The sequence below is a fragment of the Mobula birostris genome, chromosome 11, assembly GCF_030028105.1.
Source record: "Mobula birostris isolate sMobBir1 chromosome 11, sMobBir1.hap1, whole genome shotgun sequence".
Lineage (NCBI taxonomy): Eukaryota > Metazoa > Chordata > Chondrichthyes > Myliobatiformes > Myliobatidae > Mobula > Mobula birostris.
The window spans coordinates 78,877,432-78,896,049 of record NC_092380.1 but is presented as its reverse complement, the minus strand read 5'-3'; the positions used below and the strand labels follow the sequence as shown (position 1 = coordinate 78,896,049).

Here is an 18,618-nt window from a genome sequence, read left to right as displayed (position 1 = left end):
CAGGACAAACCAAGACTGAAAAAAACTGACAAAACCACATAATTATAACATATAGTTACAAATAGTGTAACAATACCATAACTTGATGAAGAAGTCCGTGAGCACTGTAAAGTTCAAGGTTTCTCAAATGTCCCACATCTAATGCAGACGGGAGAAGGAAGAAGAAACTCTCCCTGCCATGCCGACCACAATCCGACTCTGAGTCATCCGAAAACTTCGAGCTCTGATCAGCTCTCCGACACCAAGTACTGAGTGCCATCTCTGTCGGAACGATTCAACCTCCTTCTCGGTCGCCAAAAGCAGGCAAGGCCGGGGATTTTGAGGCCTACCCTCCGAAAGATTCCTGACCATACAATAACGACAGCAGCGGACGGACGTTTCAGAAATTTCTCCAGATGTTCCTCTGTGCTTTCACGTCCATTCTCTGTCAAATCAGAATTGTCCACGGCCGCTATTTAACAGATACAATATTATTTTTCACCAGAGGGCTGCACACACGCAGGCGCGCTGCCATCTTCTCCTCCCGCTGAGCCGCGGAGGAGAAATATGGTATCTCCACTGATTCCTCCTTACTTTTTTAAGGAACTGTAGTAAATAGGTCCTATCCCCTAAATCATGTTGCTTGATTACCTTGTATTTTCCTAAAAACCCTGCTACAATATCTTTAATGATGTTAAGCTAACTAGCTTGTAATGTCATGCTTTGTGCAGTCTCCTTGCCCTTTAAGAACAAAGTGTTTGCTACTTTGCAATCTCTGATGGAACCATTCTCAAGCCTTCCTTGAATCCAGGGATCTTTGGAAAATCAAATCAATGTGTTACCTATCTCGAACAAGCACCAAAAATATTGGATGCACTCAGCAAGTCAGGGCATATCCACAAAGAGAGAAAAAAACAGTAAATGTTTCAGGTCGATGATCCTTCAACAAAACTGTTGAAATATGAGAAAACAAGCATATTTCAAATTGCAGTAGAGCAAAGGGAATACTTACGATGAGGTGCAGATCAGAGCAGTCAATTTAATTGTAATATTAAATACCAGCAGTTAGAGATCGAAGAGAAAGGAAACATAGAAACATAGAAAATAGGTGCAGGAGTAGGCCATTCGGCCCTTCAAGCCTGCACTGCCATTCAGTATGATCGTGGCTGATCATCCAACTCAGAACCCTGTACCAGCCTTCCCTCCATACCCCCGATCCCTTTCGCCACAAGGGCCATATCTAGCTCCCTCTTAAATATAGCCAATGAACTGGTGTCAACTGTTTCCTGTGGCAGAGAATTCCACAGATTCTCCACTCTCTGTGTGAAGAAGTTTTTCCTAATCTCGGTCCTAAAAGGCTTCCCCTTTATCCTCAGACTGTGACCCCTCGTTCTGGACTTCCCCAACATTGGGAACAATCTTCCTGCATCTAGCCTGTCCAATCCCTTTAGGATTTTATACGTTTCAATAAGATCCCCCCTCAAATCTTCTAAATTCCAGAGAGTATAAGCCTAGTCGATCCAGTCTTTCATCATATGAAAGTCCTGCCATCCCAGGAATCAATCTGGTGAACCTTCTTTGTACTCCCTCTATGGCAAGATTGTCTTTCCTTAGATTAGGGGACCAAAACTGCACACAGTACTCCAGGTGTGGTCTCACCAAGGCCTTGTACAACTGCAGTAGAACCTCCCTGCTCCTGTTTATTTCAGGAAATAAAAGGACTATTTAAGACTGTAATTCCCAATGAAAATATACAGCCTTAACAATTGGCAACATGATCAGTTAACAAACAAGGGAAAATCTGTAGATGCTGGAAATCCAAGCAACACACACAAAATGCTGAAGGAACTTAGCAGGCCAGGGAGCATCTATAGAAAAGAGTACAGTTGATGTTTTAGCCTGAGACCCTTCATCAGGAGTACAAAAAAAGGTGAGTGGTCAGAGTAAGAAAGTGGGGAGATGGGGAGGAAGAACCGCAAGATGATGGGTGAAACCAGGAGGGGTGAACCAAAGAGCTGGGAAGTTGATTTGTGAAAGAGGTACAGGGCCGGGGAAGGGGGAATCTGATAGGAGAGAACAGAATTCCATGGATGAATGAAGTGAGTAGGAGCACCAAATGGAGATGATAAGCAGCTAAGGAGATAAGGTGAGAAAGAGAAATGGGAATGGGGAATGGTGAAAGAGGCAAGGGGGTATGACTGAAAGTTCGAGAAATTGATGTTCATGTCTTCAGGTTGGAGGCTATCCAAACAGAATATAAGGTGTTACTCCTCCAACCTGAGTGTGGCCTTAGTGCAAGGGTAGAGGAGGCCATGGACTGACATGTCAGAATGGGAATGGGAAGTGGAATTAAAATGGGTGGCCACTGGGAGATTCTGCTTTTTCTGGCGAGTGGAGCATAGGTGCTCAGCAAAGCAGTCTCCCAATCTGCGTTGAGTCTCATCGATATACAGGAGGCCACGCTGGGAGCACTCGATACAGTACATGACTCGAACAGACTCACAGGTGGAGTGTCGCCTCACCTGGAAGGACTGTTTGAGGCCCTGAAAGGAAGGGTGGGAGGAGGTATAGGACAGGATTTGTTCCACTTGCAAGGATAACTGCCAGGAAGGACGAACGAACAGGGGAGTTGTGTAGGGAGTGATCCCTGCGTGCTGGAGCGGAAGTTACAGAGAATCCTGTACTGGATGTGGAGGCTGGTGGTGTGGTAGATAAGGACAAGAGGAACCTTATCCCTGGTGGGGTGGTGGAAGGATGGGTTGAGGTCGGACATGCGTGAAATGGAAGAGATGCGGTTGAGGGCAGTGTTGATGGTGGAAGAAGGGAAGCCTCTTTTTTGAAGATGGAAGACATCTCTTTAGTTCTAGACTATTCCTTAAGCCTGTTTTTGGCATTGTAGGAACCATTCAGGAATATTCCCAAAACAGGAACAGTTATCTCACTGGCCACTTCTTACACAAACACCCCCCCCCCATGCTCCAGATTTAACAATTTGCACAGTTGTATTTCCCTAGTGATGGTATGCTATAGTTTTAAAAGTGCTGAATGAATTTGATGCAGATGATTAAATACAATTTTGAAATAGTTTGTGGAAAAAGTCAAAGTAGAGATTATGCTTGAAAAGACATAAGCAAGAGTTAAAATGGCATGCAAATTAATTTTTTTAAAAGATTTATCAACATCAGGGGTAAAATTTGTGATGAGTAGGAGTTACCATTGTCCTTTAAATCGGACTAGTTTTAAGTAGTTATTGACTCTTATGCATTGTTCTGGAGACTTCTAGAATTAAAAGTTAAATAAAAGAAGATTTTTCCAATATTATCCATTAGTTGTGCCTCAGGTACTATTAGTTCTGTTAGATCCTGAAAATGTACTGAACTTCCCTTTGCACTGGATTAAAATACAGATGACCACAAGGGATGTCAGGCTTCTGTTCCTAGAAAACAGAGTAACACACATAAAATGCTGGAGGAACTGAGCAGGCCAAGCAGTATCTGTGGAAAAAAAAGTACAGTCGACGTATTGGACCAAAACCCTCCAGCAGGATCCTAGAAAACAGACAGTATTGAGAATTCCTGCAACATAAGCTGTATTGTAAATTGTAAATTGCAATTCAAAAAATAAATTTTGTTTTTACTTTTTCCACACAAGTTCTATGAGAGCAAGTTTTATACTATATCTCAAATTTTTGAATAGTATTTTTTGAATTCTGTAAGAGCAAATTCCTATCAAATGTGTGCTGCTTTACATATGCAAAAATGGTATACAAGAGATATTTCCAAATATCACCTGTATACCATTTTTACATTAATAATCTGTTGTGGAAGAAGTGTGCATTGACAGGACCTGAACCATTTTTTTATTTGGAACACTATGCTGCTTAATTGGGGCAGGAGACTTGTTAAACAGTTTTTAAGTAGCATCAGTCACGTGTTATTAGAAATAACACCGTGCTTCAAAGTTCAAAGTAAATTTAATATCGAAGTGCATATATGTCACCATATACAATGCTGAGATTAATTTTCTGTGGGCATTCACTGTAAATACAAGAAACACAATAGAATCGATGGAAAACTGCCCGCAACTGGACAGATAAACAACCAATATGCAAAAGACATCAAACTGTGAAAATATAAAAAGAAAAAAAAATTAAATAACCAATAAATATTGAGAACATGAGCTGAGGAGTCTTTACAGTGTCTTGAAAAAGTATTCAGCCCTCACAACTATTTTCACATTTTACTGTTCCATTTTTAAAATTTGAAATATATTAAAGTAGGATTTTTTGAGGTAACCTACAAAACGATGTACATCATGGTTAATCAAAAGAAAAAATCCAAAGCCTGTCAACAGTTTGCTAAAAAATTAAAAACCAAACTTGTGAGGCTGAAAAAGAATTCATCCCCTTTGTGATTACTACACTAACTTCCCACAGATGCAATATTACATATCTCCTTACAAACTCAACCAATTTGTTGAAGTAGAAAATTGGAGGATCACCTCATTTTCAATGTATTAATAAGAATAAATGCCCTCTCTCTCTGTAAGGACCAACAGTAGGATAGATTTTCAACTGACCAAACAAAATGAAGACAAAAGAGCATTCTGGGCAGGTCAGGGAAATAATAATAGAAGCACAAATCTGGTGAAGAGTACAAGACCATCTCAAAGGCACTGAACATACCTTGGATCTCAGTGCAGTCCATCATGAAAAAGTGGGAAAAATCTGAAACCTCACGGCCTAGGTCAGGTTGCACCTCCAAACTTGTTGCCGGAGAAGAGGCTGCCGTGACACTAATAGTCACTCTGAGCTGCAGAAGTCAGTGGCTGTAACTGGAGACGAAGTTCATGGCTCAACAATCTTTATGACCTTGAAGGGCTTGTTTGTGGTTGGATAAGACTGAAGTGGAAATTTTTGGCTCCAATACTAAGCAGTACATGTAACATTAATCTAATAGGGTGCATCAACCACCCCTACTATAAAGTCTGGTAGAGGTAGCATCATGCTATGGAGATGTTTGTCATTTGCAGGGACTGAAAATCTGGTCAGAATTGATGGGAAGATGAATGCTGCTAAATAGAGAGATCCTGGATTAAAAACCTGCTAGCCTCTGTCAGAAAGCATAAACTGGAGAGGAAGTTAATCTTTCAGGAGGACAACAACCCAAGGCACACTGCCAGAACAATCATGGAGTGGCTTCAAATGAAGAAAATTGATGTCCTTGAGTAGCCCAGTCTGAGTCCTGACCTTAACCCGATCGAACATTTCTGGCAAGACCTCAGGATTGCTGTCCACCGCCACTCCCCAGCTAACCTGGCACAGTTTGAGCAATTTTGTCTGAAGGATTGGGCAAGTTTGCTCCATCACATTGTGCCAAATTAATAGAGATTTGTCAAAAAACACTACTGGCTGCAATAGCTGCAAGAGGTGGTTCAACTAAGTACTGAGCAAAGGGGGATAAATACTTTTGAACTGCTGATATTTTGGTTTTGAAGTCTTTAGTTTTTCATGCTTTACAATTTTCCCTGTTTTTTGGGCTCTACTGTGGGGAAAAAGGGGAGCATATGATCCACAAATAAAAATTCTCAGTTAAATTGATCAAAATCCCTTCAGTAAAACTCATTTATATAAACAAAGGTTTGGTAACAAACGTTTGGGCTGAATACTTTTACAAGGCACTGCTAAAGTGAGTCCATTGGTTGTGAGAACAGTTCAGTGATGGGGTGAGTGATCTTGAGTGAAGTTATCCCCTAGGGCTCAAGAGCCTGTTGATTGAGAGGTAATATCTGTTCCTGAACCTGATGGTGTGTGTCATGAGGCTCCTGTACCACCTTCTTGATGGCAGTAGCAAGAAGAGAGCATGGCCTGGGTGATGGGGGTCCTTGATGATGGATGCTACTTTCCTACAACAGCACTTCGTATAAATGTGTTCATTGATGGACTAGTGTATATCCATTACTTTTTGTAGAATTTTCCATACAAGGGTGTTTCCATACCAAGCTGTGATGCAGCAAGTCAATATAGCGTTCACCACACATCCATAGCAGTTTGTCAGTGCTTTAAATGACATGCCAAATCTTGCAAAGATTTGGCATGTCGTCTGAAACACTGACAAACTTCTATGAATGTGTAGTGAAGAGTATATTGACTTTGTAATAGTACTTGCGTGCTAGACCCAAGACAAATCCTCTGAAGTGGTAACACTGAGGAATTTAAAGTTGCTGACCCTCTCCACGTCTGATCCTCAGTGAGCTCATGGACCTCCATTTTCCTCCTCCTGAAGTCAAAAATCAGCTCCTTGGTCTTGCTGACATTGAGTGAGAGGTTGTTGTTGTGGCACCACTCAGCCAGATTTTTCATCTCCCTCCTATATGCTGATTTGTCATCACCTCTGATTCGATCAGCAACAGTGGCGTCTTCATCAAACTTAAATATGCCACAGGAGTCGTGCTTAGCCTCACAGTATAAAGTGAGTGGACCATGGCTAAACACACAGCTTTATTGTGCACCTGTGCTGATGGAGATTATGCAAGAGATGTTGTTGCCAATCCAAACTGACGGGTCTGCAAGTGAGGAAATTGAGGATCCAGTTGCACAGGGATGTATTGAGGCTAAGGTCTTGAAACTTATTGATGTTTTTTGCACCCTTTTAACTATTTCCATGAAACTTCAGCTATTTAGGGGGCAGCCACTTAATTGGGCCAAAATGTATTGGTGCCGAAGTGTCTGAATTAATGGAATCCACTCTATTTCTAATCAAAAATATGCAATTAGAACAGAACGACCTAGAAATATTTCATACATCTGGCAGCACTTGTGAAATGAAAACAGAATTAACTTTTGAGATCTTCAACCTGAAAGATGTGGATTTGAAATATTAACTCTGTTTTGGCGCTATAGATGTTGCCCATCCTGCTGAGTTTTTCCTTCATTTCAGATTTCTAGCATGTGTAGCATTCTTTGAAAAATTAAGTACACGATTAGGTTTTCTATAAAACTTGGTATTCAAGCAAGTTATGCATTCATGGATAAGATTAACTGCCCTGTGTTCTATTTCAGATGATCCGTCGAGTTTACAAAGGAATCCCACTGCAGCTTCGTGGTCAGATTTGGTCACTACTGTTAGATTTGGAAAAGTTAAAATCTGAAAATGAAGGGAAATATGAGGTAAATCATTTAAGACATTTACTGAGTTGGAAATAGGCATAATGTTTATCATTTTTATGTTTTTGTCTTCATTCATTTTTCAGCTCTCAACATATGGGGGCTTTGCAATGACAAACAGTGCCTTTGGCCATTGAGTTTCTTGTAACAGATAAATCTCCAGGAGAGATCTCCATTAGGCAATTCATGTGAAACAGCTGACAAGAATTTACTGATGGGTAGATGATAAAACGGAGGGTGTTTAAATATTTTAAAAGGCATAAACTCAGGCCAGTGGTGTGTTTGAGATTTAGATAGTTTATATGGGTGCCATGGTAGCATAGCAGTTAACGCAACACTATTACAGCTCAGGACGTCAGAGGTTGGAGTTCAGTCCGGGTGTGCTCTGTAAGGAGTCTCCCCACCGAATGCATGAGTTTTCTCTGGGTGTTTCGGTTTCCTCCAGCAGTCCAAAGATCCACAGGTTAATTTGTCATTGTAAATTATCCTGCGAGTAGGTTAGGGTTAAATTCAGGTTGTCAATGGGGGGGGGTGGGGGGAGGTTCCTGGCTCGGATGGCTTGAAGGGCCTGAAAGGCCTATTCCATGTTATATCTCAAAATGAAATAAAAACTATTTTGTGAAACTTCAACATTGTTGTCCATTTCTATTGCAGAAAATGAAAATACAAGGACAGAAGTTTTCATCAGAAATTAAACAAATAGATCTTGATGTAAATCGCACTTTTAGAAACCATATCATGTTTCGAGATCGATATGGTGTGAAGTAAGTGATTTAATTTTTCATCGAATGCAGCTGTGCCTCTTTTATCCATTATTTTCTTCTAGTCTTCCTTCTTGCATGGCTGCTGACTTTACTTCATCTACCCAGCAAGATTTTAGAGGAAGAACCCATATGATAGAATCATTAGATGGAAGTGTCTTAGTTCTTCTCCTCAACTTGTATCTCAGAATTATGTTACAGAATGTTAATGTAAAAGCATTTGGGCATGTGTTACTATTTTAACAGTATTGTCACTACCACCCAGCCCATTTCCAGTTAAGCATTTTCATGTCGTTCTTCAGATGTAATTTTTGGGGCATAATTTATCACAGTAAACATGGTAATCTTAAAGACGTGCAACACAGAAGAAAGCCATTCAAACATATCTGCCCCCACTAGCTCTTTAAACCAGCAGTCATAGGTGGTTTATACAGTTATGTTTAAATCCCTGTCCAACTCGCATCTGAAATCAGATTCCATCGCCTTTTCAGATAATTCTACAGATGCTGATGTCTTCCTGATTGAAACTGTATGGCTTCATTTCTTGCTATTTTGCTCGAGGTTATGAATGTATAACCTTTAATTGTTGAATCATGTTAATGAGAACAGTTGTTCTCCCGACCCGATCAAAACATTTCATCGATTGAAAGACTTTACTGAATCACCCTTTACTTCCTATGGTGCAAGGACAACAGACCACCCTGAATCAATGTAACCATTCAGGAATAATATTGTATCTGAGACTCAATCAGTGATTTATAATGTTCCAGGCTGATTTATTTAATATTTTATATTTATAAATTTAAATAGCCTATTTGTCTTTCAAATCACTTCAATAACATGTTTCCCCAACTTTACTTTCTGAAAATGCATACTAAGGTCTCACTTCATCCTTTCATGGCTGTGGCTAGAAATTGATTGGTTTTGGTAAAAACCCATTAATTTGTTGGTGCATGATGTCTGTAAAATTGAGTTGTACACAAGGTGACAAGCATTGGAGAAGAGTTGTATTTGGTGGAAGATTAATAGTGTTAGTGGATGATAATTGAGTCACTATTTGGTGGTGAAGATCATGATGGGGTGAGAGGAATAAATAGGCAGATTGATGGTAGGTGGATGGTCATGTTTGGTTGCGAGTCAGATTGGGTTGCCAGCAGAATGTCATCACAATGAGTTACCTAAAAAAAGATCCATTTATTTGGTCACTTAGCACCACACTCTATGGTATGAAAGTTGCTCACTACTTCACAAAATTGAGAACAAGATTGCTTCTGACCTCACCCGCAATCTTTGACACTGTATGCATGCTTTCTGATATAACAGATATTTCATTGTGCATATGTTTCAACATTATCTGTTAGTTTTACAGCAGAATTTTTGCACATTCTTGCTTGCCCCTCATTACAGTAGATTTGTGGCTATGGGTTCTTCTATATTGAATACAGTCTGCAGATGCACAGTGACTCACCACAAGTAGATATCAGCTCTAATCTGGCCTCTGTGGTATGCAAAGGTCATTTTCAATGCTTTTAACAGTTAATGCCGGATTTAGTGAAGCAACATTTTCATCTTAAGAACATAAGACCATATGATATAGAAGCAGTATTAGAACATTCAGCCCATCAGATCTGTTCTGCCATTTCATCATGACTGATCCATTTACTCCCAACTCCAGTCAGCTGCCTTCTCCCCTTAACCTTTCACGCAATGATTAATAAAGAACTTGTCAATTTCTGCCTTAAGTGCATCCAGTGACCTGGCCTCCAAAAATGCCTGTGGCAATGAATTCCACAGATTCACCACCCTCTGGCTAAAGAAATTCCTCCTCATCTCTATTTTGAGGCTGTGCCCTCTGACCCTAGATTACCCCACCATAGTAAAAATCCTCTCCACATCCACCTATTGAGGCCTTTCACCATTTGATAGGTTTCAATGAGGTCACCCCTCAATCTTCTGAATTCAAGTGAATACAAGCCCAGAGTGATCAAACGCTCTTCATATGACAAGCCCTTCAATCCTGGAATCATTTTTGTGAACTTCCTTTGAACCATCTGCAGTTTCAGAACATACTTTCTAAGATAAGGTGCCCAAAACTGCTCATAATACTCCATGTAAGGCCTCACCTGTGCTTTATAAAGTCAAAACATTACATCCTTGCTTTTAAATTCTAGTCTTCTTGAAATGAACGCTAACATCAGAGTTTTCTTCCTTACCACAGATTCAACCTACAAATTAACCTTTAGGGAATCCTGCACAAGGACTCCCAAGTCCCTTTGTGCCTCAGTTTTTTGTATTTTCTCTCCATTTAGAAAATAGTCAACCCTTTCATTTCTTCTGTTAAGGTGCACTTCCCGACACTATATTCCATCTGACCTTTCTATGCCCATTCTCCTAATCTGTCTGAGTCCTTCTGTAGTCTCTCTACTTCCTCAGAGCTACCTGCCTCTCCAGATATTTTCATATCACCTGCGAACTTTGTAACAAAGCCATCAATTCCATCAGCCAAATCATTGACATATCATGTAAAAAGAATTGGTCCCAGCACAGACCCCTGTGGAACAATGTGAGTCACCAGCAGTCAGTCAGAAAAAGCTCCCTTTATTCCTACTCTTTGCCTCCCGCCAATCAACCACTGTTTTATCCATGCTAGGATCTTTCCTGTAATACCATGAGCTCGTAGCTTGTTAAGCAGCCTCATGTGTGGCACCTTGTCAAAGGCCTTCTGAAAATCCAAGTACACAACATCAACCAATTCCTCTTTGTCTATCTTGCTTGTTATTTCTTCAAGAATTCCAACAGAATTGTCAAGCAAGATATTCCCTTGAGGAAACCATGCTGACTACAGCCTATGTTGTCATGTGCCTCCAAGTACCTTGAGACCTCGTCCTTAATAATCAACTCTAACATTTTCCCAACCACTGAGGTCAAACTAACTGGCCTATTGTTTCCTTTCTTCTGCCTCTCTCCCTTCTTGAAGAGTGGAGTGGCACTTGCAATTTTCCAGTCTTGCAGAATCTAGTGATTCTTAAAAGATTGTTTCTAATGCCTCCACAATCTCTTCAGCCACCTCTTTCAGAATTCTGAGATGTACACCATCTGATCTTATCTTCCTTCCGACCTTTCAGTTTCCCAAGAACCTTTTCTTTAGTAATGGTAACTTCACTCACTTCATGACCCCTGACACTCTCGAACTTCAGGCTACTACTGGTATCTTCCACAGTGAAGACTGATGTAAAATACTTATTCAATTCATCCACCATTTCTTTGATCCCATTACTATCTCTCCAGCATTGTTTTCCAGTGGTTCAGTATCCACTTTCACCTCTCTTTTACACCTTATGCATCTGGGGAAACTTTTGGGTTAATATTAAAAATTATTGGCTAGCTTACTTTCATATTCCATCTTTTCCTTAATTAGTTTTTAGTTGAATCGTGTTGGTTTTTAAAAGCTTCCCAATGCTCTAACTTCCCAATAATTTTTGTTTTCTTATATGCCCTATCTTGGGTTTTTGTGTTGGCTTGACTTGTTAGCCACGGTTGCGTCAACTTGCCCTTAGAATACTTCTTCCTCTTTGGGATGTATATATCCTGTGCCATCCAAGTTACTTCCAGAAATTCCCACCATTGCTACTCTGCTGTCATCCCTGCTAGTGTTCTTTTCCTATCAATTCTGGCCAACTCCTCTCTCCTGCCTCAATAATTCCCTTTACTCCACTGAAATAATGATACATTTGACTTTAGCTTCTCCTTCTGAAATTACAGAGTGAAATTGCTCATATTATGATCTCACCTTAAGCTCCCTAATCAAATCCAGTTCATTACACAACACCCAATCCAAACTTGCTTTCTCCTAGTGGACTCAACCACAAGCTGCTGTAAAACGCCATCTTGTAGGCATTCTACAAATTCTTTCTCTCTTGAAGTCTAGCACCAACCTGATTTTCCCTACCTACCTGCATATTGAAATCCCCAATGACTATCATAACATTGCCCTTTTGACAAGATCCTGGCCACTGTTAGGACAATAGACAATAGACAGTAGGTGCAGGAGTAGGCCATTCAGCCCTTCGAGCCAGCACCGCCATTCACTGTGATAATGGCTGATCATCTACAATCAGTATCCAATTCCTTCCTTATCCCCATAACCTTTGATTCCGCTATCTTTAAGAGCTCTATCCATCTCTTTCTTGAAGGCATCCAGAGACTTAGCCTCCACTGCCTACTGGGGCAGAGCATTCCACATATCCACCACTCTCTGGATGAAAAAGTTTTTCCTCAGAGCCGTTCTAAATAGCCTACCCCTTATTCTTAAACTGTGGCCTCTGGTTCTGGACTCACCCATCAGTGGGAACATGCGTCCTGCCTCCAGCGTGTTCAATCCCTTAATAATCTTATATGTTTCAATCAGATCCCCTCTCATCCTTCTAAATTCCAGTGTATACAAGCCCAGTCACTCCAATCTTTCAACATATGACAGTCCCGCCATCCCATGAATTAACCTTGTGAACCTACGCTGCACTCCCTCAATAGCAAGAATGTCCTTCCTCAAATTTGGAGACCAAAACTGCACACAATACTCCAGGTGTGGTCTCACCAGGGCCCTGTACAGCTGCAGAAGGACCTCTTTGCTCCTATACTCAATTCCCCTTGTTATGAAGGCCAGCATGCCATTAGCTTTCTTCACTGCCTGCTGTACCTGCATGCTTGCTTTCAGTGACTGATGTATAAGAACACCTAGATCTCGTTGTACTTCCCCTTTTCCTAACTTGACTCCATTTAGATAATCTGCCTTCCTGTTCTTACCACCAAAGTGGATAACCTCACATTTATCCACATTAAACTGCATCTGCCATGCATCCGCCCACTCACCCAGTCTGTCCAGATCACCCTGCATTCTCATAACATCCTCCTCACATTTCACACTGCCACCCAGCTTTGTGTCATCTTCAAATTTGCAAACGTTACCTTTAATCCCTTCATCTAAATCATTAATGTATATTGTAAACAGCTGCGGTCCCAGCACTGAACCCTGAGGTACCCCACTGGTCACCGCCTACCATTCCGAAAGGGACCTATTAATCGCTGCTCTTTGTTTCCTGTCAGCCAGCCAATTTTCAATCCATGTCAGTACTTTGCCCCCAATACCATGTGCCCTAATATTGCCCACTGATCTCCTATGTGGAACTTTATCAAAGACTTTATGAAAGTCCAGGTACACTACATCCACTGGCTCTCCCTTGTCCATTTTCATAGTTACATCCTCAAAAAATTCCAGAAGATTAGTCAAGTACGATTTCCCCTTCGTAAATCCATGCTGACTCAGACCTATCCTGTTACTGCTATCCAAATATGTTGTAATTTCATCTTTTATAATTGACTCCAGCATCTTTCCCACCACTGACGTCAGACTAACTGGTCTATAGTTCCCTGTTTTCTCTCCCTCCTTTCTTGAAAAGTGGGACAACGTTAGCCACCCTCCAATCCACAGGAACTGATCCTGAATCTATAGAACATTGGAAAATGATTACCAATCTGCCCACGATTTTTAAAGCCACCTCCTTAAGTACCCTGGGATGCAGACCATCAGGTTCCGGGGACTTATCAGCCTTCAGACCCAACAGTCTATCCAACACCATTTCCTGCCTAATATAAATTTCCTTCAGTTCATCCATTATCCTAGGTCCTTTGGCCACTATTATATCTGGGAGACTGTTTGTGCCTTAGCTAGTGAAGACAGATCCAAAGTACCTGTTCAACTCGTCTGCCATTTCCTTGTTCCCCATAATAAATTCACCCGTTTCTGTCTTCAAGGGCCCAATTTTGGTCTTAACTATTTTTTTCCTTTTCGCATACCTAAGGAAGCTTTTACTATTCTCCTTTATATTCTTGGCTAGTTTATCTTCGTACCTCACTTCTTCTCCGCGTGTTGCCTTTTTAGTTATCTTCTGTTGCTCTTTAAAGGAGGCCTGTATATAACTCCAATCGGGATCTTTTAATCCTTGCAGTTTCTTAACTCTACCCACAAGGATTATATATCTTCTGATCCTGTGTCACCATTTTCAAATTATTTGATTTCAATTTTAACCAAGAGAGCCACCTCACCCCCTCTGCCTACCTGGCTGTCCTTTCAATATAATGTGTAAAATTGGAAATTAAGCTCTCAATTATAATCTTCTTCAAGCCACGACTTGGTGTTGCCCACAACGTCATACCTGTCAATCTCTACCTGTGCTACAAGATCATTGACTTTATTCTGTATACTGCATGCATTCAAATATAAAACTTTCAGTCCTGTGTACTACACCCTTTTCGATATTGTCTCCCTTTTACTTTATACTTTATACTTTATTGTCGCCAAACAGTTGGTACTGGAACGTACAATCTTCACAGCGATATTTGATTCTGCGCTTCCCACTCCCTGGATTATAAATATTAAATATTAAAAATAGTAAAAATTAGTAAATATTAAAATTTTAAATTATAAATCATAAATAGAAAATAGAAAAATGGAAAGTAAGGTAGTGCAAAAAAACCGAGAGGCAGGTCCGAATATTTGGAGGGTACGGCCCAGATCCGGGTCAGGATCTGTTCAGCAGTCTTATCACAGTTGGAAAGAAGCTGTTCCCAAATCTGGCCATACGAGTCTTTAAGCTCCTGAGCCTCCTCCCGGAGGGAATTGGGACGAAAAGTGTGTTGGCTGGGTGGGTCATGTCCTTGATTATCCTGGCAGCACTGCTCCGACAGTGTGCGGTGTAAAGTGAGTCCACGGACTGAAGGTTAGTTTGTGTGATGTGCTGTGCCGTGTTCACGATCCCACTGACTGCAATTTTGCACTGTCATCTGCCTGTCCTTCCTGACAGTCTCACTGCACACTGCCTCTCCTTGTAATCATATCACTTCGTTCCCATCCCCTACCAAACCCTCCCCAACAACTCTAGAAAACCTCCCTTCAGTGATACTCATCACCCTCAGGTTCAGGTGTAACTCATCCCTTTTGAACAGATGATACGTTGTCCAGAAGAGATCCCAATGATCCAGAAATCTGAAACCCTACTCCTTGCACCAGGTTCTCAGCTATGCATTCATCTGCCAAATCATCCTATTCTTACCCTCACTGGTGTGAAATTGCTACCCTAGGTGTCCTGCTTTTCAGCTTTCTACCTCACTCTCTAAATCCCTTCCTCAGGACCTCCGTGCTTTTCCTACCTATGTTATTGCTGCCAATATGTACCAAGGCCTCTGGCTGCTTACCCTCCACTTTAAGAATGCTGTGGACCAGATTCGGTATGTCCCTGACCCTGCCACTTAGGAGGCAACATACCATTCGAGTGTCTCTATTGTGTCCATAGAATCTTGTGTCTGCTCCTCTAATTATGGATTCCCCTATCACTTAAATATCCTCCCCCCCCCCCTTCCCTTCTGAGCCACAGCACTAGCAGCTCCAGTTCCTTAAGATGTTCTCTGTGGACCTCCAGCTCTGTGCGCCTGGTGCAAATGTGGTTATCTGGGATGCTTGAGGTCTTCCAGAATTCCCACGTCTCACACAAAGAACACAACACAGCCCCTACAGCCAATCTCTAATTATGAATTTACAGGCGAAGAATGAAGAAGATACTTACCTCACCCAAGCCTGATGATCCAAAGCCTCCTCACTCTTAACACTGGCCCACTTCAACAATGTCCACTCCACTTGTCCCTGCCTTATTTTTATTTGCCTTTGCTAAGGCATGAGGCCTCCTGTACTGATTTGACTATACAAAGAAATTTGGACTTGGATATATGAAAGCAAAAAGACATGACAATTGGTTAAGATTGTGTAAGAACAGGGAGGAGAAAAGTATGTACTCTTGAAGTTTCTCTTCATCTTCCTCACCACCTGCATGGGCACTCAGCTTTGTATTATCAATAAACTTTCATATATTCCCTTTGTTCTGTTCATTAAAATCATTGATATATATTATAAACAACAGTGGCACCATTCCCAGCAGCAGCACACTAAACACAACCTGCACACCTGAAAATGATTTGTTTATTTCTACTCCATTTTCTACCTATTTACATTAATGCCAATGTATAGCCCCATTCTTTTGGTCCAAGTATAAAAGGTGGTTAAGAGGTTATTGAAGGATTATTGGAAGTCCAGATACAACACATAGATTGGTTCATCATCAGCTAATCTGCTTTCTGCAACTTTAGTAATTGTACTCTAACAAATTTAATTTCATTAATCCACAATGACTCTTCCCAATCCTGTTGTATTTTGTAAATGCTTATCTAGCGATTCCTTAATAATAATGCATAGGTTCTCCACAACTGATGTCAGGCTAACACTAGTTTCCATTTTTCTTTCTTCCTCTCTTAAAACTTGGGTTATATTTGCTACCACCCAATTAGTGCAATAATTCTGGAAACTAAGGAATTTTGCAAGATGATAATCAGTGCTAACTCTTTAAAATGCAGGTCAACAGATAATAGGGTTCTCAGTCTCTTTAATTCCAGCAATGCTTTTTTCCCCACACATTACAAATTTCTTTCATCTTCATTCATTTTAAACCACAGAATCAGAATCAGGTTTAATATCACTGGCATATTCCTGTTTTGCAGCAGGAATATATTAATAAAAACTATAAATTACAATAAGAACAAATATACTGCATATAAAATTGAATTAGTGCAAAAAGAGAGCAAAACAAGGAAAAAAATAGTGAGGTAATGGACATTGGCAGAGACCCTTCATCAGGACTGATGCTGCCTGACCCACTGAATTCCTTCAACATTTTGCGTGTGTTGATCCAGATTTCCTGCATCAGGAGTCTCTCTTGTCACCCTATTGAGATGTAAGAAGGGGAGAAAACACAAAAGAATGTGGTTCTCTTGCAGGCAAACAGCAGAATACATCTTGTGAATTAAGGAAAGATACAGAAATTAAATACCTTACAGCTGTCTTCAAGGAACAATTTACAGAAAACTGTTGAAATCACGTTTCAGAGGGTACAGGAGTGAGGTAGGTCAGTTGGTAGAGTGGTCTCACAACAACAACCTTGCACTCAACGTCAGTAAGACTAAGGAATTGTGGACTTCGGAAGGGGGAAGTTGAGGGAACATGCAGCAGTTCTCATTGAGGGATCAACTGTGGAAAGGGTGAGCAGTTTCAAGTACCGGGTGTCAACTTCTTTGAAGATCTATCCTGGGCCCAACATATTGATGCAATTATAAAGGTGGCATGACTGCATTATATTTCATTAGGCATCTGAAGAAACCAAAGACTCCAGCAGATTTCTACAGATGTACTGTAGAGAGCATCCTAACAGGTTGCATCACCATCTAGTATGGAGGGGCAACTGCACAGGATCTGAAAATGCTGCAGAAAGTTGCAAACTCAGCCAGCTCCATCTTGCTCACTAGCCTCCCCAGCATTAAGGGCATCTTCTAAAAGTGATGCCTCAAGAACTCTGCATCCTTTATTATGGATCCCCATTACCTAGGATATGCCCTTTTCTCACTACTACTATCAAGGAGCTGGTACAACAGCCTGAAGATGAAAAACACTCAATGGTTTAGGTACATCTTCTTCTCCCTCTGCCAACAGATTTATGAATGGGTAATGAACAGATTCACAATCCACAAGATGTATTCTGCTGTTTGCCTGCAAGAGAACCACATTCTTTTGTCTTTTCTCCCCTATTACATCTCAATAGGGTGACAAGAGAGACTCCTGATGCTGGAAATCTGGATCAACACACACAAAATGTTGAAGGTATTCAGCGGGTCAGGCAGCATCAGTCCTGATGAAGGGTCTCTGCCAGAAACGTCAACTGTTCATTTTCCTCCATAGATGCTGCCTGAACCACTGAGCTCCTTTGGCATTTTGTGTCTTTTGTTACTTATCAATAGAACTGTTTAAAGGCTATTAATTCAATCAATCATTTGTGAGTAGTTCAAAGTAAATTTATTATCAAAGTACATATTTGTCACGATATACTACCCTGAGATACATATTCTTGCAGTCATTCACAGAAAATACAAAGGAAAACAATAGAATCATTGAAAAACCACACACAACAAAGATGGACGAACAGCCAATGTACAAAAGACAATAAATTGTGCAAATACATACTAGTAATATTATAATTAATAAATGCATAAATAAACACTAAATATTGAGAAGACAAGTTATAGAGTCCTTAAAAGTGTGTCCATAGGTTGTGTAATCAGTTCCGTGTTGGGGTGAGTGAAGTTATCCCCTCTAATTCCTAATGGTTGTGGGGTAATAACTGTTCCTGAACCTGGTGGTGTGGGACTTGAAGCTCCTGTACCTTTTGCCTGATTGTAACAGTGAGAAGAGAGCATGGGCTGGATGGTGGGGGTCCTTGATGATGGATGCTGCTTTCTTGCAATAGCACTCCTAGTAAATGTGCTCAGTGGTGGGGAGGGCTTTATCTGAGATGGACTGGGTGTATCCACTACTTTTTGTAGGTTTTTCAGTTCAAGGGCATTGGTGTTCCCATGGTCACGATACAACCAGTCAGTATACTCTCCACCACGAATGTATATAAGTTTGTCAAAGTTTTAGATGACATGTCAAATCTGTGCAAATTTCTAAGGAATTAGAGGCGTGCTGTGCCTTATATACAATGGCACTTACCTGCTGGACCCAGGACAGATCCTTTGAAATGATAACATCGAGGAATTCTACGTTGCTGGACCCTCTTC

At 40.8% G+C, this 18,618-nt stretch overlaps 1 protein-coding gene across 1 annotated transcript in view; it reads left to right on the top strand.

Moving 5' to 3' along the window:
* LOC140205539 (uncharacterized) overlaps window positions 1-18,618 on the top strand; it is a 181,332-nt gene that overhangs the window by 90,729 nt on the left and 71,985 nt on the right. Inside the window, exons 6-7 of the mRNA XM_072273156.1 lie at window positions 7,040-7,147; window positions 7,799-7,908. Of these exons, the coding sequence (XP_072129257.1) occupies window positions 7,040-7,147; window positions 7,799-7,908 (218 nt within the window). The remainder of the gene's footprint in view (window positions 1-7,039; window positions 7,148-7,798; window positions 7,909-18,618) is intronic.